General features: G+C 40.7%; 1 protein-coding gene across 1 annotated transcript in view; it reads left to right on the forward strand.

The window, feature by feature from the left end:
- CC2D2B (coiled-coil and C2 domain containing 2B) overlaps positions 1-26623 on the forward strand; it is a 100691-nt gene that overhangs the window by 29477 nt on the left and 44591 nt on the right. Inside the window, exons 16-23 of the mRNA XM_075072668.1 lie at positions 728-878; positions 9502-9649; positions 9982-10120; positions 12645-12848; positions 14759-14851; positions 16223-16317; positions 20134-20304; positions 25399-25501. Coding sequence (XP_074928769.1) covers positions 728-878; positions 9502-9649; positions 9982-10120; positions 12645-12848; positions 14759-14851; positions 16223-16317; positions 20134-20304; positions 25399-25501 — 1104 coding nt within the window. The remainder of the gene's footprint in view (positions 1-727; positions 879-9501; positions 9650-9981; positions 10121-12644; positions 12849-14758; positions 14852-16222; positions 16318-20133; positions 20305-25398; positions 25502-26623) is intronic.

Consider the following 26623-nt stretch of genomic DNA (forward strand, 5'->3'; position numbering starts at 1 on the left):
GATCCCCAACTTGCATTAAAATCCATACTAATGGGTAGCTATAAGTCAGTTAGCCCGATACCAGTCATAGGCAAAATAATGGCAAAGCTGATAGCAGGATTCAGTCACTAAAGAAATGATCTAATGGTCTTTTCTGGCATTAAAAATCTACGACTTTAATGGAAATTGGATTGGCCCCTTTATGTTTGTGTTTTCTGTCATGTTATAGTTTCTTTATAAAATTAGCATACAAAATACCAAACCAAAGTTTCAAAAACATCTGTTCAAGTTACAATTGCAGAATATATGTATGCGTATGAAAACAGGCTATTGTTTGACAGGAACATTGGCCCGGTGGTTAGGATGCTAGGGATTGTGAGATTCAGGTTCAGTTCACTCTGTTGTCATAGACTTACTGTGTGACCTTAGGTACGAGACACTTAGTCTCTCTGTGCCTTAGTTCTTACAAATGGGTATAATAGTACCTCATGAGATGTTAAGAGAATTTTTTTAAAGACTATGAGGTGCTCAGCTACTATGGAAATGGAGACAATATAAGTAGTTAAGAAAGATTTTGCACACAGAGCCACTTTTTCATTACAAGTACATAGTCTGTCTGTTTAAAATTATATTAATCCTCCTTTTTGGAGTTTCTTCCCCCTCCCCACAGCTTCTTGCAGAATCTCTTTGCTGGAACTTGTTCTTTTTTGACACATCTTAACTACAGCACAAATTGTTTTATTTTTAGATTTGTGAATCATCTAAAAGGACAAATATGTTGGCCAAAATATATTTACCTATTCCTGACAATACTGTACTGCAAAGCAAAGGTGTATTGGAACAGGCAGAATTTAGCTGTGACCAGCAAGTTAAACCCATAAATGGAGAAGTGGGAAGCAGTAAGTTACTTATATGTGAAAAATATTTGAGCCTGGCTTAATGGTCTGTTGGCAGTATAGTGCACTGCGAGACCAAGGTCTTAAGTCTAAATTCTTTGACTGATGCTTGAAGAAAAGTTGATAGTCTCCTCAGGGAGTAGTGTTTGAGCTCCTTCCTCCTCCTCCTTCTTACACCAAACCCATGGTAGTATTTAGTATTTTTCAGAGCTATGTCAGAGTGAAAGCACTTTGCATTACTCTAACACTGAGACCTTCCTTTGAAATGCCATTCCTGTAGCTCACTCTGCCATGACACAGACACTTGGTGATTCTTCCTCGTTTGTTCTCATGGGCAAAATGATGATCATTCACCATCCAGGATTTTCCTGCTGTTTGGAGCTTCCCTCTTTGCTTATCCAGTTTGATCAATACCTCACTGAGAGAAACACATAAGAAGTTTGACTTCTTTGAGCAGTGTCCCTGTGGTTGCTTCACTTCAGGTGCATGTGCACCCCCCAAGTCCTTGATCCAAGATTTTCTGTTAGCAGCATCTGTTCAACCTGCACATACATTCTATGAATTCTTGTGCCATTCACCGAGGTGAGATAGGGCTGCCTGGTGAACCATTCTAAATTCCTAATCAACATCTCAGCCTAAGACGGAGCCTTAGTATGTCTGCCTTGAGCATGCCTTGTCTATCTCATGTACAGTTTCTTATGGTTGGTTGTTTAGGATTAGCTTAGTGTAGTTAATTGTTAGTAGATATTTTATAGTTAGTTAGTTAGATATAAGTAGTGACAAGATTGATTTGTTTCCTTTCCCTCCCTTTGGAGACTCTAATTCTCCTGATAGGGCATGCCTGGCTCATCTCTCCTATTGAGAGGCTATGCCTGTTAGTGACACTCATTCCAAGTATATTTGTTTGAGGGAGTCTCACAGCTCCCAGAAGTACAACTTCTGCCTGGCCCTCATATCCAGGGCAAGGAAGAACAGTGTGATTAAACTGAGAACTGAGACCGTTCATGATGGAGTGCTCCCTTTGACATGCTTCTGAGTCAGGTCAGGAGTTTTCCAGACCCCCACCCCACCCAGTACATCTGTCTCTGGACAGATCAAATGGCTCTTCAACCTCAGTGCAGGTTCCTAAGAAAAGGAAGGCTATGGAAACTTCAGAGAAAGCTTTGAAGAAGAGGCACTCGGACACTCTCATCATAAGGAGCTAGTTCTTAAATGGCCCCAGTTCTCTGCTAGATCCCACAGTCTTGGAAGCCTCGACCTCTTGGCTCAGTATCATAAAGGCAAAAGACTCCTCCTGTACTAGCGGGGCTGGAAAGTCCTGGAGAAAACATCTCTGATAGGGTGCTGGTACCATCTACGAGGGACAAGGTGGGCATGAATAAGCACTCCAGACAGTTACCTTCTGGCACAGCCCCACCATCAGTACCTACCCACTCAGCATCCTTGGTACCTGGCAAACCACAGTATCAATATATTCCCAGTCAGTGGTACAGCCTTCTTCAGCTACCAAGTTGTTCCCAATTCCTACTTAGCACCACAAGAATTAAGGACTTGTTTGTAATGGATGAACCAGAGTTCCCATTGCTCGTGTGTACCGAATGCCTCTGGGTACTGAGACACTGATTTCCAGATTACCATTGTTTTCCAGTTCCACGGGACTCTCAATCCTTTTTCACTGGTGTCCCCCAGTTGGAGGATACTGAGGAGGATGAAGACTAACTCTGGTTAGTCTTTTCTATTTCTATACATGGTGCTTCTACACATCCCAGGACTGCTTATCAGTAGTGATTCACTAGACCTCCAACACTTTTACATAGGGAGGTTGGAATTGGACAGTCCTCTGCCCCATTAAAAACTGAGGGATAGCAGGCACGTATCGGCCAGAGAGGGGGCGCTTTCATGAGTCGGATACCAGCTCTATTATATTATGGTATCAGGGGTGAGGATCTTCAGACCGACCCTGATCCACAAAGGCCGCGAAGAGGCAGTAAAACAACTTCGGCTGAAGCAGCCACGGAAACAACAGGCAAGATTTTAACTGTTTTATTGTGTAAAGCCAGAGGCAGAGGCTGAAAGAGAGCCACACGCAAAGGCAGTAGCACAACAAAGCCAGTGTCAGAGGCAGAGGCAAAGGAGAACCAGAGTCAGAGGTGTACTGAAAGGACTCTTGAATGCTCTATAGGTAAGAGAGACCTGGGAGAAAAGGCCCTGACTGACAGAGGCAAGAAAAAGAATATGCCCTGCCTGAAGGGGTGGCAGAAAAGGACTGAAGGAAGAACCACTGCCCCAATCCTGTCTGAAACAGGAGGTGTATGATGGGCTGGACTAGGTCCTGAGGCCCCCTGCTTGAGGCCTCATAGCCTTGCCTCACCCCGCCCTAGAAAAGAACAGAGAAGTCCTCCTGGCAGCCTAGAGTGGGTGCAGAGGAAGCAGTCAACCAGAGGGGCTGCTGGAGCAACCAATTAGGGGCCAGAAGGGCCGTGTAAAAGGAAGCAGCACGAGCAGAGCGGCACAAACAGAGTTGTTGCCTGGAGCTTGAAGAGGGAGGACTGGGTGCCTGGCTGGCTGGAAGAACAGCTGGACCAGGGATAGGTCAATGCAGGCAGGCTGAGCCCAGAGACTGAGTCCAGAACCTAGCCAGACCAGGCCAGGATACTGTGAGGGTCCCTGCTGGTCTGGTTGAAGACTGAGCCCAGGCAAGGGATGCCAAAAGGACACCAACCTAGGGTACCAAGATGGACCCTTGTTGGGCTGTTAAAGAAGGCAGTGCCTCCGGGAAGGAAGCCTTGGTACTATCGCCCCATATCAGGGCTGTGCCCAAGAATTATAGACTATATACACTGGAAGAGGGGATAGTGTGTCTGCTGAGTCACTGAAGACCGGCCAAAAGAACCATCAGCTGGGGGTGGGGGCACTCGTGAGAGGCAGGTGCCACCCCATCATAAGAACAGGAAAAAGCAGGCTTCTATCTGACCGGAAGGGGGTTCCTGCAAGAGGAGGGTGTCGCCCCATTCAAAACAGAGTGATTGCAGGCATGTATCAGCCAGAAAGGGGCGTTCGCAAGAGGCAGGTGCTAATGCCATTACAGCCTCATAGAGGTTATAACATCAAGCTATACCATCCCCTTTATGTCCCTCCCTTTCAGCCCTTTCCCTGTCCCTCTTCAGGGACCTCTCTCACAAGCTTTTATTGAAACAAGAAGTGGACTCTCTCCTTCAGTTAGGAGCAATAGAGCTAGTCCTGCCTCTTCACAAAGGAAAAGGGTGTTACTCAAAGTATTTCCTTGTGCCAAAGGAAGATGGAGATCAATTTTGGATCTAAAACTACTAAACAAATGTGTAAAGCCTCCAAAGTTCAAGATGGTGACTCTGGCAGCTATAATTCCTTCACTAGAGGAAGTAAATTTTGTTTTTGATTCTTGACCTACAAGATGCCTATTTCGATTTAGCGTTAAATACTGTGACAAAGTCAGGCCAGATGGCTACAGGAGAGTGATAGAAGGCAGATATATTAGCCCCAGGTTAAGTAGGTCTCCTTTCCCTGCGTAGGGTAATAGGGAAAGTTCCAGAACAATCAGGAACTTTCTGGAAACAATTAATGCAGACAGGCTGATTAGAACACCTACAGCCAATCAAGAAGCTGCTAGAATCAATTAAGACAGGCTAATCAGGGCACCTGGGTTTAAAAAGGAGCTCACTTCAGTTTGTGCTGCGCGTGTGAGGAGCTGGGAGCAAGAGGCGCAAGGAGCTGAGAGTGAGAGGGTGTGCTGCTGGAGGACTAAGGAGTACAAGCATTATCAGACACCAGGAGGAAGGTCCTGTGGTGAGGATAAAGAAGACGTTTGGAAGAACATGGGGAAGTAGCCCAGGGAGTTGTAGATGTCATGCAGCTGTTACAGGAGGCACTATAGACAGCTGCAGTCCACAGGGCCCTTGGCTGGAACCTGGAGTAGAGGGTGGGCCCGGGTTCCCCCCCAAACCTTCCAACTCCTGATCCAACACAGGAAGATCTCTGAGGCTAGCAAAATCTGCCAATAAGTGCAGGGCCCACCAAGGTAGAGGAGGAACTTTGTCACAACACCTATGTTTTACTATAGGCCAGAATCATTTTCAACAGTGAATTCTTCCATCCAGCCTTTCTTTGGCCCCAAGGGTATTTTCAAAGGTCCTGGCAATAGTGGCTGCTTACCTCTGATGAAAAGAAATTCTAGTCTTCGTGTACGTCAATAACTAGCTACTCAAAACCAATCCTACAATGCAGTGCTGTCTTCACTCAGACAGCCCTTTTTTCAAGGAATTGGTCTCTAGATAAGTGTATAAAAAATCTATATTAACCCCTGTACAGAAAATACTACTCAGGAATTTTCTTCGATTTATTGGCAGCCAGGGCCTACCTTCCCATGGACAGATTCATAACTTTGTCACGTCTGGTCAGGATTATAAAGGGAAGTCCTCAAACTACAATAAGGAATTCTTGGGATACATGGCAGCTTGTACCTTTGGGATTGATCATGCAACGCTATCCCTCTGCTACTTCCAAGGCTGGCTCAGAATGTCCTATTCACCAGCCAGAGACACTTTGGACAGGTAGATCAAGGTTCCTCTCCAGGTGAGGAACTTCCTAGCCTGATTAAAAAAATCAACTCACTGGCAGTGCAGCCATTCCTCTAATTCGCCAAGCTCCAACTTTAACTGTGACAATAGATACATCACTTTTGGGAAGGGATGCTCACCTCAATGGCCTCATGACTCAGGGCAGATAGACACCTCTGGAAACCAGTCTCCACATCAGCATGTTGGAACTTAGGGCAGTCAGAAATGCCTGCTTTCATTTCCTACCCTTCACCGGGGCAAATAAATTAGGGTCATGACAGAAATGTGGCCTACATATCAACAAACAGGGAGGATGATCTCCCTCCCTGTGCCCCAAAGCTGTGAAACTGTAGAACTGTTTTATAGCCCATCAGATCCAAATTTCAGCCATCTACCTCCCAGGTATACAGAACACCACAACCAGGACTACAAATGGAAGCTAGGCTCTCAGATTTTCCACAGAATATTCCAAAAGTGAGGAGTTCCAGAGGTGGATCTCTTTATCACCTCCAGGAACAAGAAGTGTTCTCTATTCTGCTTACGAGGAGATCAGGGCCACCACTCTTTGGGAGACACCTTTCTCCTGTCTTGGACAAAAGGTTTGTTCTATGAGTTTCCTCAAACACTATCACCAACACTTGTGATGAACAAGATCAGACAGGAAAAATCCAGGGTTATCCTTCTCATACTGACCTGGCTGAGACAAGCTTGGTACCCTTACCTGCTTCAGCTGTGCATCCAACTGCCATTCAAGCTTCTGACCATTACTCATTTCCTCTTCCAGGATGTGGGTTATGTGTTTCACACCAGTCTAGGGGTTCTCTGTCTCAGGATGTGGTTCCTCAATGGTTTGTGAAGTTATAAAATGGTTTGGTTCTGTTCTGCAGAAGTGCAAGAGATACCACTGAACAGCAGAAAGGAGTCAACCCAAATTACTTACCTGCAGAAATGAAAGAGATTCTTCCACTGGTGTTTCCACGGCCATCTTGTGCCTGAATCTGTGCTGCTGTCAGTTATCCTGGGTTACCTGTTTGATCTAAAGAAATTGGAGTTATCAGTTAGCTTGATTAAGATTCACTTTGCTGCAATGTCAGCCTTTCATCCTCTAGTAGACAGGTTCTTCATATTTGCTCACCCTGTGTCATCTAGATTCATTAATGGTATGGGGAATCTGCCCCCATGTTAGGGACTCCACTCTGACTTGGGACCCTAACCTGGTACTTAAATACCTCATGAAACCTCCATCTGCACCAATGCCAACCTGCTCTTTGATCCATCGGTGTGCAGCATGAGGATGCATAAGACGCACGTATGGGTCAAATGAACAATGCTAACAGAAAATCTCTGATCAAGGACTCAAGAGGTGCGTAGGCACCTGAAGTAGAGCACCCATGGGGAAGACACATCTTGAAGAACCACAGTTATTACACAAAATGAATAACCTCTTCTTATGAGGCTGCATCTGGACATCATACGCCTCTCTAGGGAAAGAGAGAAACTAAGGCCCATCTCAACTATGTCTTTCTTACATGGGCTTTAAGTATATTTTGGTTTTTCTGTTCACACAGAGAGAAACGTCCACTATCTCAGTGCAGTGAAGCAGCAGCTGAAGTGATTTCTGGAGCTGTGACTGGAAAAAATACCCTGCTTAACTTCTTTAAATGAGGAGGGAAACTCACCCATGAAGCCAGAGGCTCTCCTTGAAGCAGCAGCAAAATGAGACAGCTTCTGAGGTGGTCTCTGGAGCAGTAAAATAAAAAACTAGCCCTCCCATCTCACATGTGGGAAAGAGACAGTTCCGGAACTAGCTTCAGTCTCTGAGAACTTATCTACACGGATGGAAAACCAGGAGATGAATCTAGAGCTCACTAGCTTACCACACCCTAACTGATAGTGTGGACCTGCTACCAGGCACCAAAAGTTCCATAATCGCTTTGATGTACTGATGTTTGCAGTACCTCAGAGTGTCCTACAGAACTTTTGGTGCACAAGTAGCAGAGTCCACACAGTCGGTTAGTGTGCTGCAAGCTAGTGGGCGGTAGAGTCACATTTTGGTTTGCTGCATGCTAAATTTCTGTGTAAACAACCCCTGAGGAAGAGGTGCCTCAAGACTTCCACAGAGTGAGGATCTCAATGAGCCTTCTTCATGCTATCTTCTCTGTCATATAGTATCTGAGTGGACCAGTGAGTGCTTCCTGTTTGCTAAATTTTGCCAGTAGGTTTTAACCTCTCCTCTAAGAAGTTTCCTACAAAGCCTTTTTAAGGATTGCTGGGAGTTTTTTTGTGTTTCCAAAGAGTTATTTGAAATCTGTAAGTCAGTGTGTGACACACAGGCCCAATAACTTAGTAACTTGTGAGCAACTCTTGTCAGGCTTGACAGACTCACTATACCTAACACATTGCTGTCATAGCATTTATCTGTACAGAGCATCTTGTAAGATACTGAATGACAGCCAGTGGCACATTAGTCATTAATATCATTATGAGTGTGTGTGTGTATATATAAGTATATATATGAGTACTTACCAATATTATGCTTTAATATCTGTAACCAAACAAAGGGAAAAACAGGTTTTCTTCCAGACAGGAGTGAGGGTAGTTATCTCCTTGTCTCTAATGTAATGAGCATTGTGGAGCTGAATACAATGGGAGCTGTATTTGTATGTCAACAGGAAAAGGCGGAGGGATGGCAGGATGTGAAATCAGCATGGGGAAGACACCAGAGACAAGAGCCATGGGCCGAGGTGCTGGTGGGGAAAGGGTTGTCTTGTCTTTGGGGTCAAAACAATGAGTTGGGGGGTGAGAATATAAGGAAAAGCAAAAAGGACATTTTTGATTCATTTCACTGAAGAACACTCCTGGTGGAGGGGAGGAATTCATCAAAAATTTGGATCTTGATTTGACTGAAAATCAGCAAATTCTGCAAAAGGATTTTGAGGATGAGAAAACTATTTTAGCCAAAGGATTGTAGCTTGCTAAAGTTATGTTTAGTCTCTTAGAAATGTGTTATACCTTTGTTTCAGTTGTAACCATATCTGTTTCTACTACCCTTACCCAGTATCACTTGAATATCTATCTTTGTTAATAACTTCTCTTTGTTTTATCATAAGTAGATCTCAGTGCTGTAATATTAAGTGAAGTGTGAATTCTTGGTTGAATCAAATAAGTTGGTGTGTACACTGTCTCTTTGGAGACAGTGGACTTGTTAATTACTGAGAGTGCCCAGTGACTGGTGCTGGGGAATGCTCTTAAAGGGGTCTCACAGACTTGTGTGCTCCAAGTGTTAACTTCAAAGCAAAGAAGGGACTGGCAGTATCCTGAGAAGTTTGACTGGGATGGCTAACAGACTGGGGTGACAGGAATCTGTAACTTCGTTTAGCACCAACAAATCTCTCTCTTGCTGAGGCAGGGGGTAGTAACAAGGTAAACCACAGTCCTGAGCACACCGAGGAAGTGTAACACAATGGTTTTGCCATTTTCATATCAAGTTTTTGTGACTGGCCTAGTGAGCCATGGTTCTGAGGAAGGAGATATCCTCTGACTGAGAATCTGGATGCCAAGTCCAAGAACCAATAAAGGAGGTCTCAAAAGGATTGGGAATAGACGTGTTTTTTCCCTCCCAGTCAATTCCTCATTCCAGCAGATCACAAACTGCCTATTGATGCCTGTCAGAAATTTTTGCTAGATCTGCTAAGGAACTGTACATATTCCCAAAGATCTGGGGGATGAATGGCTCTCCTCCTTTAGGCCCCAGAGGCAGAAAGCATCCTGATTCAGGAAAGCACTTAAATATGTGCTTATAGCCTAAAGAAGTCTTGGGATGTGGGTGTGAAAGACTAGTCACTGGGGTGTGTAAGATGTATAAATTAAGATGGGTAGACCTTTAACAACAATGGCAAGGTTGAAGGATCAGTGTACTTGAGTTTATTTTTCTGAAACTCTCAGCTTTCAAAAGCATGGGAAAAGCTGAACTAGATAGAACTTTACATTTAATTATACTGATTTATTTTCTTCCAACAACTTTTAATTTACAGATGTACCTTTTCTTCTGGATGAAAGTGAAACTGAAGAGGTGTGTCTTTTGACATCAGGAAAACTAATGTATTCCTTATCCTGGGCAGTCAATGAGGAAGGAATTCCGTTAGCCCCTGTATCTCAGAAAATAATCTCTGCTCGTTACAGGTAATAATAACTCTTATATTGCTATAAGATTGTCACAGGTTTCACTAAATAGCATCTCATGTTTAATACTATGGGAAAAGTTATGCTAAATTATCATTTGCTTTATGGCAAGGTGTTCTGTATAATGCTAATTTACTGTAAACCACAGTTAACTTATTTTCTGCAGATTTCTTGGGTGTTTCCATCTTTATTTTTCTTGTAGTCATGACTTAGAATAAGACTGAACGTGATGATGTCTGTGAGAATTGGAAATGTTTGCTAAACCATTATGTGTATAGTATATAGGAGCTAATGTATGACAAAATAAGTGAAAGTCTTGCATTCCTTTTTAGTGTACCAAGAAACATAAATGCAGAAATAGCTACTGGACTCCTGTGGTTCACTGACAGACAGAAACTTACCGAATGGGCCAAAGAAGTCAAGATTGATCCTAATGACCCTGAGTATTCAGATTTGATGGAATTCATTATGGTAATGTTTAGCAGAGTTCAGTATTAGGAATTTGTAATAATAATTTATAATTGATTCTAGAAGAAACTATGTGTTGAGTCTAACATGACAGGAGTTAGGAAATTTCTAGATATTGACTACTAAAACATTTTTCACAGGAGATCTTTGGCTCCAAGGTTATAAACAATATGGGCCTGAACTGTGAGACTACTACTTTTCAAGATTTCTGGAGATGCCAAAAGAAGTGGGAGCCAAGCTGAATAATTTATGTATATACTTGAAGCAACAAGATGAAGTTGTTGCTCCCTAATTATAAGTGAGCCTATTTTTATTTTAGATTCTACTTGAATCAGATTCTACTTGCACAAGTACAGACAGATATCATCTTCCTTTCCAAATGCAAATGGATGGACATCATACCAAATGGACTGAAGGTGAAAAATCCATTGCTATCTACATACTACACAGACCACAGTGAGAGATTATGCCATACTCTATCAAAGAAACTGAGGAACCACCTGAGCAGCATCCTATACAGCAAACAGGAAAACATCAAAAAAGAGCTCTCCAACCTGGAGCCACTCATAAATAACCAAACTTCCATACAAACGGACTTCACTAAAAAAGACAGGAGATCTACATTACACACTTAACCTCTCTACAAAGGAAAAAGGACTGTAAGCTGTCTAAAATCCTACCTGCCACATGGGGCCACAACAGTGGTACCCCTAACCCATCCAGCAATATTGTCTATCTATCCAACTACACACTCAGCCCAGCAGAAGAGTCTGTCCTATCTCGGGGACTCTCTTTCTGCCCTGCCACCCCCACAAACATGATACAGTTCTGCGGCGATCTGGAAGCCTACTTTCGCCGTCTCCGACTCAAAAAATACTTCCAAGATAACACTGAACAGCACACTGATACACAGATACCCTCCCACCAACAGCCCAAGAAGAAGAACTCCACATGGACTCCTCCTGAGAGTCGAAATGACAGTCAGAAATTGTGGAAAAAACATAGAATGCTTCCGCCGATGTGCACAGGCACAAATTATGGATAAACAACATCCCTTGCCTCATAATTTAAGTAATGCAGAACACAATGCCATCCACAGCCTCAGAAACCACCCTGACATTATAATCAAAGAGACTGATAAAGGAAGTGCTGTTGTCATCATGAACAGGTCTGTCTACCAAAAGGAGGCTGCCAGACAACTCTTCAATACCAAATTCTACAGGCCACTACCCTCAGATCCCACTGAGGAATATACTACTCAGGACACTACCTGCACTAACACCGGAACAAATCAACATACCCTTAGAGCCCCGACCGAGGTTATTCTATCTACTACCCAAGATCCACAAACCTGGAAATCCTGGACACCCCATCATCTCAGGCATTGGCACTCTCACTGAAGGACTGTCTGGATATGTGGACTCTCTACTCAGACCCTATGCCACCAGCACTCCCACCTATCTCCGTGTCACCACTGATTTCCTGAGAAAACTACAATGCATTGGTGACCTTCCAGAAAACACCATCCTAGACACCATGGATATAGAGGCTCTCTACACAAACATCCCACACACAGATGGAATACAAGCTGTCAAGAACAGTATCCCTTATGATGCCACAGCACAACTGGTTGCTGAGCTCTGTGACTTTATCCTCAACACAACTATTTCAAATTTGATGACAATATATACCTCCAGACCAGTGGCACCGCTATGGGCACCTGCATGGCCCCACAATATGCCAACATTTTTACGGCTGACCTGGAACAACGTTTCCTCAGCTCTCGTCCACTCATGCCCCTTCTTTACCTACGCTACATTGATGACATCTTCATCATCTGGACCCATCTGGGCTTTTCATAAGACATCTGATCACATATATTCCTTGGCTAGTGGCATCTGACCAGTGTAACATTCCATGGCATCTGCCCATTAAAACTGCTCACATTATACCAAAATAGAGTGATAAAGCTTATTACATTGATTTTCTTCATTTACAAAGGCAATAAGCTAAACTTTACTCTATTATACCCATGTAACTTCACTGGAATAAGTAGGATTTCACAGGTGAAAGAGAGAGCAGAATTTGGTGAAAGTATTTTAAGAAACATCTTCATTAGAATTTCCTAGGCCAATGGATGTGTACAGAGATAGTTCGGGCTAGTCAGTCATTTGATTTCTGTGACACAGAAAACTAGGTGGATTTTTAAAGAAAAAGAACAAATAAAAATACCATATAAACTCAAATGTCTGTTTCTCCTTAAAGTTAATACCAATACAAAAAATGTGGGCCGTTGTTCACATAATAAAATCTATGCTGAAGAGAAGCCCCAAATAGTAGCAGTGGTATTGCAGGTCATACTAAGATGTATTGTTAGAAGTATGGGAAGTTTGCTTAGAACCTGTTGGTTCTTCGCTTGGCTCAAGCCAGTAGTTTCACTTTATATATAAAAAAAAAAGCAAAATTTCTTAGTCATCACCCAAAAAGTTTTAAAATATCTGAATCTTGCTTTTACTTTCTCTAACAGTATGCAAGATCCAAGGAACAAATTGTGTCAAAATATTTTCGTCTTGAACAGCTGCAAGAAGAATTTAACTTTGTTACTGAAGAAGAGATTAAGAAGTGTAAACGTTTCCAGCTGTTGCAGCTTAGGAACTCAGAGCAGTTAGATTTCTGCTATTTTCGGCAAATACCGCTGTATGATAGAGAGATACCAGATGCAGTTATTCAGGTATTTGTTTCATGTTATATATGACAATCTGAGTTTAATATTAATCTTTCATTTTTCACAATAGTTGAATTCAACTTTGCTCTTCCTATTTGATTTCTATATGCAGCAAGGACACGTGTAATCTTTTACAGTATCATGATATAATGCTTAAGAGCCAGATTCCAATGTCCTTATTCATGCTGAATAGCACTTCATTACTCAAGTAGTCCTTGTTGAATTCAATGATGTAAAGTGCTAGTCAGAGTAATGTGACCCTGAAATTTTAACACAATAAATTGGACAACTGCTTTCAGTCTCTAGGAAATAATTGCTTTTTGTGACCTTAACGTAAGCATAGATTCTTCTAGTGCTGCTAAGAAAAAATGAGAGCAACCATAGACACTTCTTGGGATCCTGTTATATTAGCTATTTCTGAATGCTCCTGATGACATTTTTTTAAATAAAAATATTCAGGGATGTCTTTTGCTTAGTCTTTTGTCCCCTCTAGCTCTTTCTGATACCAAGTGAGTTCTAGGCAGTGTTGGTAATTCTCCTTTAATACAACTGCCCAAGCTGAGGTGATTTAGGTGGGGTTGGTCCTGCTTTGAGCAGGAGTTTGGACCTCCTGAGGTCTCTTCCAACCATAATCTTCTATGATTCTATGAACTGCCTGTTTTGTCCTGTGGTCCTTCTTTGATCATCAGTATTCTCTCTAGGATGCATGGGTAAGTATGCATAACATAGATAGAATGCAACATGTAGTAAAGACAGTGGCCACAGAATGGGAATTTTGGAATAGCATTTCCAGTGCTCCCACAAGTATGGTTAATATCAGAAAGTGCTGGCATTGTTTGCTGATGATATTCAGCTGTTTATATCTTTTGACATCTTTAATGACTTCTCCATGTTTAGCCTGTCTGCATGTTTTCACAAAATAAATTCGTGGCTTCATCTTCATTTTCTTCAGCTAAATATCTCAGGAAATACAACCAGAGGAAAATCCTGCAGCACACTTCATCTCCTCTGTCTTCCTTCTTGACTCAGACATTCCATTTGCCTCCTTTTCTCTTATTCTGTCATCATCCCTGACTCTAAACTCTTCTTCTTCTCTTAGGGTGGCAGTTTTATCTAACACACACTCCACAACATGGACTCCGTTTGCCACCATCACTATTTCAGATTCACCTTGGCTGAAACTCCTCCATGCTTTCATCTCCTCTCATCTTGATTGGCTATGGCCTCCCCAAGTTCCAGTTCTCCAAGTTGCAAAATACTTTGGCTCATTTTCTCACACATACAGAGAATCCTGTTTTCGTCTCAAATTTCCCCACTGGCTCCCTAGTTCATTGCAGTATTCATTTCAGAAATGCTCTACTTATTTTTAAAACCCTCCATAGATTGTCTCCAACTACCACCAGCTTTTTCTTTGTCTTTTCACACAGCCTCACAACTGGTGGTTCAAGCACTTTTTCTTCTCCTACTTCTCTTCCTTTGCCCTCTGCTCAGTTCACATCAGTTTTTTTCTTGGTGTTGTCACACAATCTCACTACTTCCAACACATTTTCCCCTGTAGTTCCTGTTTTCATAAAACTGCTTTTCTGTATTTCTGTACCTCTTTGACTCTCCTTTTGTTTTCAGCTCATGTATGGGGAAACATGTATTTCTCCTCTTGCCTATATATTTTAATTTCTCTTTCCCTCTGTTGTCGTTAGTTACAATTTTGCAAATGTTTAACTTTGTGAAGTCTTTAGGGATATGCTTCTGAGAGAATCCAGCAAAGATGTCATATTCTGGAACTTCTGTTAATTTCATCATAGTTTTTAAAAAGTGGAACATAATATAGGTTGTTTAAATGCTTCTCTTTGTTTTCTTTAAAAAGTTTTGTAAAGATCAGTGTATGATCCAGGAAAATTACCTAATTCTGTATTCAGGAATATGAAAGCCAGTTAGAGAAGGATATATCAATGACAGATGTGGATCCTATTACTGCACAAAGGATTAGGTCTGCCAACTTTATAAGGAAGGTATGACAAATATTGACATGACTGTATTGGCTATAAGAAAAATGACTTTTTCTTTTCAGACTCTGTAATGTGAAAGTAATACTTATTACAGTGTTGGATTGAAATATACTAGGAAATGAACAGCAGTAGGATGTGCAGCAGCAGTCCAAACTCCTTCACTAATGAACCTAAATCCTTTTCTGAAGAGATGACTTCTGGAGCTGAGTCTCTGTACCCATACAATCCTTGGCTTCCAGACTTTAAATAAGGGAGTCATTTGTGATTGTGTTTTTGGTGAGCTGGACACCTGTCCTCAGTTGGGCTGAGATCACCAATTAATTTTGTATAGAATACTGAATAGCTATCAGATGGTGATGACTTCTGGTACCTACCAGCCAGCACTGGAATTCAGCTGATGACCTAGAGATGAGGGGCATCATGTTTCATTATCAATGTCTGTCACTGCACTGTATGCATTAGCAGCAGAGTGACAATGACTAGGGCCCAGACCAAGGGCTCACATCTGTAAGATGCTGAGTAATTCCTGTGGCGTGTTGAGTCCCCTTAACTATTATTGAAGTAATAGCACCTCAGCACCTTCAGAAGTAGAATTTAAGAAATTGGTATTTTAGTAAATTACTCTGTTGCTGCCATACACAAAGTCCAATAGTGGTGAACAAATGTAAGTAATGGAGGCAGGGAAACACTAGAGAAGGTGGAGGGGGCTTTGAATCTTTTTCTTCTCAAGTGTTTGTAATGTCAAGTTTATTTCATGACACTCTTGACTAAGAAGATAAGGGGCAAGGATTTCTCCTCGGTTGCCCCCAGGGGACTTTATCAGTGTCCAGCCAGATTACTCAGCCTGAGTGTGGGGAGAAGTTTTCTGCCCATTAGAATCATCATGTACGTTAATTCGGTGGGTGAAATTTTGTGCTGCAGATCTAAGAGGTACAGCACAAATCTCTCAACACAGGTTGAGGAAAGTGGCTTAATGCCATCTTTGCAGATTCCAGTCTGCAGCGGGGGCCAAAATGATCCCCAGCATAACTAAGGCAGCCTGGGGAAGCTATCTAAGTTATTGTGGCCTCTTCAGGCTGCCACATGGTTTGCAGCATAATACAGAACAGTAACAGAGGTACCTGTGGTGTCTACACTACCTCACTTTCCCTTCCATCCAATCTGTGACCTATTTGCTGGGGCTTGCAGTAGTGGACTTGCAAGGCAGTGTAAGCTGCTTTGAAGAATTCTGAACTGGGGGATCCTCCCTTGGCCAGATCCAGGGCACTGTAGCATGAAATGCCATAGTGGAGAATTCCTGCCTATATATTTACAAATGTGAATTTTCATTTTAGAGATGTTATCTTTCATTAAAAACTCAATTTGTTTTTGCAGATGAGAAAACTAATTTTAAAGCGATTTGTCAAAGTTAAGCACAAATTTAATTTAATGGATATTGTGAGCGATTATGAAGAAATTATATCTATGAGGTATAATTAAAAACTAAACTTTGAATTAATGAATATATCACAAGATTATGAATTTGTGCTAATGCATTACTTTATTAATGTAATATTTTACTTGGCACTTTTATAATATATATATTTTCAAATTGTTATATGAGAATTTAGCCACATGACTCTCACTGAGTTTTAATGGATGTGACTTGGCTAAAAGCTTAAAAGAATATTTTAGGTGATAGTCATTTAGAAAGTGATTGTTTAACAGTTTGCAGTATGAACTTTTGGATTAATCGGTCAGAAAGAGAATAGATAGAAAAATAGAAAGTTTTAATTGGTAATTTTTTTAATGTATGGTTCTATTCTGAAAATGTCTAGTTTTAGTATAGCATAAACTTGCTAATCTTGCTTCTGTGCGGGAGTAGCCAGTTCATCATAATGACTTGCTTGGGGAGTATCAGTTATCAGGTTTTGGTCTCTATATCCTTTTTGGTATATATCCTCAGAAGTTACTGTGTTAGGAACGCAGAATTGGTTCTCAAACAGAACCTAAACTTCAGAAAGTTTGCTTCTTTTGGAAAAACCAGGAATCTGTAAACAGAAATCCATCATATTTTTCAGGAATACACCTCTACCCCGATATAACACTGTCCTCGGGAGCCAAAAAATCTTACCGCATTATAGGTGAAACCATGTTATATCGAACGTGCTTTGATCCACCAGAGCACGCAGCCCCGCCCTCCCCGAGCACTGTTTTACCGCATTATATCCAAATTTGTGTTATATCGGGTTGCATTATATCGGGGTAGAGGTGTAGTTCCTATCATCTTTATCTTCTAAATTACATTTACATGAAAAGTGTCAAAAAGAATAATATATAAATTGTAAATATTAAAAGTGGAAATCAAATTTAAGAAACAAAACAAAACTTGATAAGATTAAATGAATTCTCTTTGCAGTTCCTTATTCATTAATCTATCAAGAAACATTTCAGAAGGAAGTCAGAATTATCGGCATGGGAAATTATCTTGATTCTGACCTCTTCCCTTAGTCTAATTTTTTTAGCTGCTGCTCTCTTCCTGAAAATACCAGAGGCAGTTCAGACTTGTCTTCAAGATCCTGGGACTTGACCTAACCCTTCTGCTCCTGTGTTAGATTCTCTGCCTGTGGCGGTACAAACAGCAGCTGTTCAGTGCTCCCACATTATCCATTGCAATCTTCACATTTAAAGTAGATTTTGTGGCAACAGTGAGTTAGGCCCTCCCCATTTCCTCCATTTCTTTAGGCTGAAATTTTAGAGGTTTTATTCTCCAAATGAGACCACCTGCTGAGCTCTTCTCAGTTTCTCACTCCTTGCATAACAACAGTGTGGGCCAAACAAGGAATACCGGAGGCCAAGAGATGCTCTGTCTATTATGAGACCCTTCAGGAGCAATGGAAGCAGGACTCTAGTATGATTGCTCACAACTAGCTCTGCCAAGGAAAGAGCTCAGAGTTTTCATCATTAGTTGGGGTCTTTGCTTCCCACCACACCTAGGGGCAATGGGAAGGGAAGGTCAGTACTTCTCAGCTCCAAAGGGTCAGCAAACTGGATCACTGGATCATTCTCATCAATCAAGGACTAGAACATTCCCAAGCCCAGTACATCTCTGTGGAGGAAAGCTCCAGAGTCCTGTTCTAGGTTATTTTAGAGTGGATCCTGGAACACAAAACTCAAGTCTAAATGAAGAAGTAATGCAGATTCTTTTCTATGTGAGGAAGATCAGCTAAACTGTATCAGGGTTACCCATGCAACAGTGACAATGAACAGATAAGTGGACTGGCTAAGCTGTCAGTGAATAGAATTTGGAACAGTTCCCTGAACTAGGAAGTGTTTGGGTGATATCAAGAGAGTTGTACCTAACTGCATTAAGATTAAAGCAAAGGCAAGAAAGTGGATAAGGAAAAGTTATTTACTTATTCCCACAATACAAGAACTACGGGTCACCAAATGAAATTAATAGGCAGCAAGTTTAAAACAAATAAAAGGACGTTCTTCACGCAGTGCACAATCAACTTGTGGAACTCCTTACCTGAGGAGGTTGTGAAGGCTAGGACTATAACAGCATTTAAAAGAGAAGTGGATAAATTCATGGTGGTTAAATCCATAAATGGCTATTAGCCAGGATGGGTAAGGAATGGTGTCCCTAGCCTCTGTTTGTCAGAGGATGGAGATGGATGGCAGGAGAGAGATCACTTGATCATTGCATGTTAGGTTCACTCCCTCTGGGGCACCTGGCATTGGCCACTGTTGGTAGACAGATACTAGGCTAGATAGACCTTTGGTCTGACCCGGTATGGCTGTTCTTATGTTCTTATAAGACTCTTCTAGACTTGGAAAGTGGATCAAAGACCACTGGGAAGACACCTGGCTCACAGATATCAGAATCTGCTTCTCTATGCTTTCTTTTCTCTGCTGGCATGGAGTTAAAGTAATTCAGAAGATAATGGAGGAAAAACTTGTTATTTTTTATTACCAAAGACCATAATATGTTGACTTTAATAATAATAAAAAAATTTTAATATATGGAGATATACCTATCTCATAGAGCTGGAAGGGACCGTGAAAGGTCATCAAGTCCAGCCCCCTGCCTTCACTAGCAGGACCAAGTATTGATTTTGCCCCAGGTCCCTAAGTGGTCCCTTCAAGGACTAAACTCACAACACTGGGTTTAGCAGGCCAATGCTCAAACTGCTGGGCTATCCTTTCCCCCAGTGGAGATATTCCAGAAGTCTCCACTCCATTTTTCTAGGTGGCATAATCTCCTATGACAGAGCCTACTCTTGCATCCCAATCCAGACTACCTAAGCATGACAGTTTGGCTGTTGAGTAACAAGTCTTAAATAAAATGGGGATACTTCTCCAAAATTACTCTCCCATAGTTATTCTGTCCCCTTGATTTATGCAACGTTTTGGACAGAATTCTTATATTACTTTCAATATAGAAGTGTGAGCACTAGGAAACCAGATGGTGCAGCTCTTCTGGATTTCTTACAGAATGACCTACGGATAGGCCTGACATCCACCGTGACATACCAGGTCTTTCAGTGTTAAGCAGTGTTGTAAACATAGGTGTATCCAACTGTCTGGTACATCCTCCTTAACACAGCATTTCTACATAAACCAGCACTGACACCTATCTTCCTTATCTGGGATATGCTTATAGCGCTAGAAGCTTTCATAAATGATTCATTCATACTGATAGGTTCTAACTCTGGAAAACATCATCTTAATTCATTTTCTTCCACCCTATGCATCAGAACTTGAAAGCTTGCAAATCTCTGTAGTTAGGTGGGTTGAGTTTTGTATCACTGAAACATACTTAGCTTTGATTACAAAAGAGAACAGAATCTACTCAACACTTTCCAGAGTAGCATTCTGGGTAGAAAGGGTATCAGGTACTTTAAAGGAAATCTGTAAAGCTGTCAGCTGCTCATCAATCAACACTTTTTTAAAGCACTACAAGCTTTACGTTCATTCTGTTGTAGAAACCTCCTTTTGGCAGGAGAATGTTCCAAATAGTGATCCCAAAATGGATCAATATTACTGATTTTAGGGAAGGGTGAAAATTCTTCTTTTGTTCTACATATCTAACTATAGGGGACTTGTATTACACATTTCACTGTGGTTTCTAAATGTTTCTCAGGTTAATTAGATTTGCATAGTAAGGTCTGTAGTGGACTTTGTGGAGCCTTCATGTTGAGGACAATCATAAAGGTAACACATTTTCCATTTTCTTAAATCATGTATAATAAAGGAAGATGTTTACATATAAAGCTGATTAAAACATTTTCAACTTTATCTAGCCAATTGAGGAATGCAGTTTTTAAGATAGGTGAACGTAGAAGACATTTAAAGCCGCAAAGAAAAGAGAGAAAAAAAGTTCCAGCACAGACAGTCTCTGATGGAGATGTTAAGCTTCTTATCAGAGTATTGAGAGCTTATAACATTCCTTCAAGAAATCCATCAGTTACTAGGTAGGAAATCATAGAAGCAGAAGTTAAGGATGGTAAAAACCTATTAGGTAATTTGGTACATCCTCCACGTGGTCCAGGATTGTTCCCTAATTAATCTTTTCTGGAGTTTTGTCTAATTTAGTTTCTACCATTTCCCTTCTAAGAGTATTCCCATAGTTTTCACTTAAAAGAAGAAACAATGTAACTGACCAAAAGTGCAGATTATAGAAGTTTGTTAGTTATTCAACTCCAATGAAATCTGTATATTATCTGTAAGGAACAGTATGCTGTAGATAGTTCTGTTATGGTTTAATGCTGCTTATATTGACATGGAATTGTTTTAGCTAACTAGTATGCAGGGCTACTGTATAGTTATTGCTGCATAAATATACAGATTTTTCCCCCAGAAATGCAATTTATTGCACTATGATCAGGAACATAGGAATTGACATAGCAGGTCAGACCATATGCTTTGATAGATGATGTAAAACCACCTTAGGATCAGCAATAACTTGCCCAGAAAAGTTCTATAGGATTGAGTCAGAATACTGTGGCATTTGCATGGCAGTCTCCCAAGTCCTGCTCCCAACTCATGTATAGATGTCCAATCCGGCAGAGGACTTTATGCAAGGAAGAATTCCACAAAGCAGTACTCTTTCCTTTTGCACTCCCAGATAGTAATCTGGTAGAGTGTTCTACCTTCCACTCACAGGATGGAAAGTATGATGAGACTTCTTGTAACTGATTGATTGGTGTTTTTACTTATCAAATTGCTCATAATTTAACTTTTGACCTAAAGGCACTCTCTGGTAGTAATAGTTTGTTTAATATTTTGCCTCTAAAATGAAGATCAGTTTGTAAGTCTCATAGAATTTAGTATTTTTTCATGACTGCAACTGAATGACTGCATCAGCTATTTTTTTTACAAGTATAGACTATGTTGTCTTCACCCACTTAATATTTTCCCTTACTGTTTTATGTAATTATTCATTTAAGTTTTAGAAATATTCTTCTAGTAAGACTGGAAAATTAAGTGAAGCTTGCACTGAAAAGGATAGTATTTGCAAGTTGGAACTAAATTTAAAAACATCATATAAGTTGTATAATACAGTAAACAAAAACAGTTGCTATTTACATTGGATGAGCACAATTTTCTTTCTAGCTACTACAAATATTTATCTAAATAGACATATTTTAACACACCAAGCCTGGATTAAGAGCTACTGCATCATGAGAAACATTTTCATTAAGGCTAACATACTGCTAGATAAAGTAGGAAATGAAAGTATTTACAGAAAAATGTATTCAAAGTGGTACATTACATGTCATTGGTATAGTTTTGACAAACGTGTCATTTAAAAACTTGTTTAAAATATTAGTACTTTATTATTTAGATAAAGTAGGAAAAGCTCATGACTTTCAATGCTTATACCGTAGACTCAAATTGTGAAGACATTTACTCTTTATTATACTTTATGGCTGAGCAAAGCAAGGTCTAACATTCCATGTTATGGGATTTCTGTTTGTCTGTGTTTCTAAGGCATAAAGAAAAGAAATTAGAAGGTGGATGGAATGTGGGGGACACAAAGCCCTGGGCCTGAGGGGGAAAATGGGGGACAATTGTATGGGGGCCACACAGGTTGCTGGCATGGGGTGGGGAAGAATGAGGGTGGACACAGAAGCCCACCATGGTAAAGAAGGGGAAAATATGGGGAAGGAGAAATGAAGCAGTAGAGAGAGAACCTGGTATTTTGGAGAAGGGGAGGATGGGGACATGCAGAATATGTGGCAGGGGGAAGAATGGGGACCCTGAAGGGGAGAATAGTGTGGAGAGGAGAGATGAGGGAGCACACAGAGCCCCTGGCATGGGAAGAGAACAAGAGGCAAAAGTGGGAGGGGGGAGATGGGATGTTAGGGGCATACAGAGCCCCTGGAATGTGGGGAAAATGGGAGCACAGAATGTCTGGCAGGGGGAAGAATGGGGACCTTGATTTGGGGGGAAGGCGAGAATTGGGTGGAGAGGGGAAAATGAAGGGAGCACACAGCCCCTGGCATGGGGAGAGAATGAGGGACAATGGTTTAGGGCAAGGGGGACAGTGGGGCCACATACAGGCCCTAGAATGTGGCAGAGAGAGGAAGAGGAGGACACACTGAGCCCCTGGCAGAGAAGGAAGAACAGGGGACCCTTGTATGGGAACATGGGCACACTGAGCCTCTGGCATGTGTGCAAGAGTCCCTGAAATAGAGATGAGAAGGCGGCTCACGGGGAACTTGTTGGATGTGCGGGGGGAAATGGAGGAATGAAAGGAGGCCCTGGTGTGTGCAGTGTGGTCAGCCTACAAAAGTAACAAAGTGTGCAATCCTTTCATTTATTTGGAGTTCAGCTGCATAATGAAAGACTAATTCAGTGTGTAAACATGTAGGAACGGTTTGTGAGAGTACAGATGTCTAGCATAATGGTTGCCAAATCCAATCAAATTCTTGTGCAGTTCTGAGCTCTTGTTTATCTAAAACAAAGAAAAAGTAAATACTTTGAGAGAGTATGCATCTAAGAATGTGTGCCTCATTTCAAATTTGCTATGCAAATAATTAGCATTACAAAACAACAGTCTATAACTTTCATGCAATTCGACATTGTTTGCAGTAATGGATAGGCTGATTCCTTCACAGAATGCAAATCATATTTAGCAACAATAATTAACTTAGAGATGGTTTATTCATTATTTCATTCATGGTATATTACAATGCCCCAAATGTAAAGAAAAAATTCACTGTGGTTCTGAGATTAGTGTGAAAATAAAACAAAACTACAACATGAAAGAGACTCAGCAATAGCTTAACGTGCCCAAAAATAATTTATGAAAATTTCAGTCAAAGAGAAGTGAGAGTCCATCTAGGAGCTAAAATGTGGAAATTGTGTCCCTGAGAGAGACAGCCTCACCAGCTGCTCATAAATGCAGAATCAAAAGCTGCCAAGTGTTGGGAGGGGACATTCAGATTGGGCTTTTGGGCTGAAGTTTATTTTGCCTAAAAACTGCCTGAAGTTTAACATGTTATCAAAGGACTTTAAAATTAATAGAAATGGATTATCATAGTCTTAGGGATAACTATGCTTCTGTGGAAGTTGAGCTGGCTGGAGAAGCAGGCCAGCAGGAGTGCCATTTAAGGAGGACGGAGAGGCACTCTTCCCTTCCCCTGAGTTTCAAACCACATTATAATTTTACCAACAGGCATGTTGCTAGGGGGGCTTGTGGAAACTATAGCCACCCCAAAATTGCCTTCGCTCCCCTGTATCCACCCCTACAAGAACTGGGTGCCCAGCCCACAGCAGATGCTCTCTGGCTGCCCAGCTTCCACCAGCCTTCCCACACTCCCAACAGACACTCTCCCTCTCTCTCACACTCCCCAAAGAAGTCTCCCCTTCTTTAGGATGCTGATCCATGGCTGGTGTGGCATGGAGCAAGCTCGCCTGATGGCTATGCCCTAGTGGGTCTCGGACGCTGGGGTTGGGGGACAGGTAGCCTGTCTATGCTGTTGCCTCTGGCTCAGGAGGGGGAACTGTGGCTGCTGCTGTACTGAACAAGCTCATCTTAGAGACAGGCACAGACATACTCATGCACACACACAATCTCTTTCACTCACTCACATACACGCCCCCAACACATACACACACACACATTTCTCTCTCTCTTTCTCTCTGTCTCACACACACTCTCTCTATAACATAATTATTATTCTTGTTGTTACTTCTTGCTACTTCCTGTCAAAATGTGCAGTGCCCATATATTCTCTGTAACTTTATTCTTTCAGAGTTTAAGGATTATAGTACTGTTATTTTAGTTTTTTTGTTTAGTCTGTGCACTTCATAATTTTATTTCTCTTTTATGCTTAAATTTAATTCTTTGAGTAGTGAGTTCTAAAATGCCTTATCTGTCCTTGCTGGAGTAATTATCATTATTACTTTTATTACCATGTTGTGCTTTGTCAGTATTTATTTAAAGTGGTGCAATCAAATAATAGTATCCTTCTGGAATGTAAATTTAAGTTTGTACTCACCTTAGCAGTGCCCATTTAAAATCAGTTAGCTAAACACCGTGCAGATAGTCACTATAACTATAAACACCGTGCAGATAGTCACTTATTTTCAGATTGTATTTTTAATTATATCTGTAAAATAACTTAAAAAAAAATGTGGTTCCAAGTCTGATTCTAATAGTAATGATAGAGTCAGATGTTAGTGAGTCATGTCCATGATTGTGATTGGTAAACATAAATGCCAAAAGAATAGAAAAATTTAATCCCGTTCTTAATAAAAGAGGAAAAAACCACGTATGTTAAAATTAAGTAAATGTGGTTTTAGTAGAATGAAAAACTGTAGACTAAAATGGAATACATAATAGCAGTAACAGAGTATATCTGTTAGAGAAAATAAGCAGATTTTATTTATTTTTATTTATCTCTAAAGATAGTGTTTCAGAGTATGAAACTTATGTTTCTTGTATCTGTGTTAAGGCTTCAGAACTGATACCACAAGGCTTGGGATTGTGAATATCTTGCTGTATTATCTCCTAATTGTTCTAAATAAATGTAAAAGATAGTTTTAATTGGTGTTGTGTATATATATATATTTATTTTTTTAAATAGGAAGTAGATACAATGCTCCTGTCAGCTAATTTCTAAGTTGTTATTTGCAAAAAAAAAAAAACCTAGAATTTTCAGGTGCCTAAGTAGCCCCTGGAATCATGGTTAAAGTTACCCCTCTGCCCCCAAAAGCTGAAATGGAATCCCTGCAGACCAGGCACAACAGTACCGTGGCAGCGCCGGGAGGCATAATGTGTCCAAACTGAAATGACTTCAGTGAGATTTTGACTGGAACAATGGAGTAGCTGCATGATCAGGCCCATAGTTTTAGACATTTCTTCATTTTTGGGATTTATATTTTGGTTTGTGTTACTGATTTTGTTAGATGTTCTTTATAAGTATGTATAGCATCTGTAAATAGTAACTAATTATCTGTAGCATCTGTAAATAATGAACTAATACAAAAAATTGCCATGTAGATTAAAAAGAAAAGCTTATTGAAATGTGTATGTCATTCATGTTTTATATCTAAAGACCAGCAGGTGTTCATTCGCCAGCATATGCAATTAATCAGCTGTCCCGGAGTAGACATCTACGATCAGGCAACTCATCGTACACATCTGACCCTCTAAGTGAGGTAAATAACTTAAATTTACTCAAACTACCAAAAAAAAAACCCCTCCCCCAAAGAATGAATAATTTTGTATAGTTTAAAAGTAAGGTTGTCAATTAATCACAGTTAACTCACGTGATTAACTCAAAAAATTAATCACAATTAAAAAAATTAATCACAATTAATCACACTGTTAAACAATAGAATATCAATTGAAATGTATTAAATATTTTGGATGCTTCTCTACTTTTTCAAATATATTAATTTCTATTGCTACACAGAAAACAAACTGTACAGTGCTCCCTTTATATTGTCATTTTTATTACAAATATTTGCACTGTAAAATGATAAACAAAGGAAATTGCATTTTTCAATTAACCTCATACAGATACTGTAGTGCAATCTCTTTATCATGGAAGTGTAACTAACAAATGTAGATTTTTTGTTACATAACTGCATTCAAAACCAAAACAATGTAAAACTTTAGACCCTACAATTCCACTCAGTCCTACTTCTTGTTCAGCCAATTGCTAAGACAAACAAGTTTGTTTACATTTATGGGAGATAGTGCTGCCTGCTTCTTGTATACGGTGTCACCTGAAAGTCAGAATAAGTGTTCGCATGGGACTTTTGTAGCCGGCATTCAAGATATCTACGTGCCAGATATGCTAAACATTCATATGCCCCTTCATGCTTTGGCAACCATTCCAGACAATATGCTTCCATGCTGAGGATGCTCATTAAAAAATAATGCGTTAATTAAATTTGAGACTGAACTCCTTGGAGGAGAATTGTATGTCTCCTGTCCTGTTTTACCCACATTCTGCCATATGTTTCATGTTGTAGCAGTCTCAGATGATTACCCAGCACGTTTGTTTTAAGAACACTTTCACAGCAGATTTGACAAAACGCAAAGAAGGTACCAATGTGAGATTTCTAAAGATAGCTACAGCACTCGACCCAAGATTTAAGAATCTGAAGTTCCGTCCAAAATCTGAGAGGGACTAGGTGTGGGGCATGCTTTCAGAAGTTTTAAAAGAGCAACACTCAAATGTGGAAACTACAGAACACAAACCACCAAAAAAAAGAAAATGAACTTGGTGACATCTGACTCAAAGGATGAAAATGAACATGCGTCAGTTGATC

The sequence above is a fragment of the Chelonoidis abingdonii genome, chromosome 15 (genome assembly GCF_003597395.2).
Source record: "Chelonoidis abingdonii isolate Lonesome George chromosome 15, CheloAbing_2.0, whole genome shotgun sequence".
Taxonomy (NCBI): domain Eukaryota; kingdom Metazoa; phylum Chordata; order Testudines; family Testudinidae; genus Chelonoidis; species Chelonoidis abingdonii.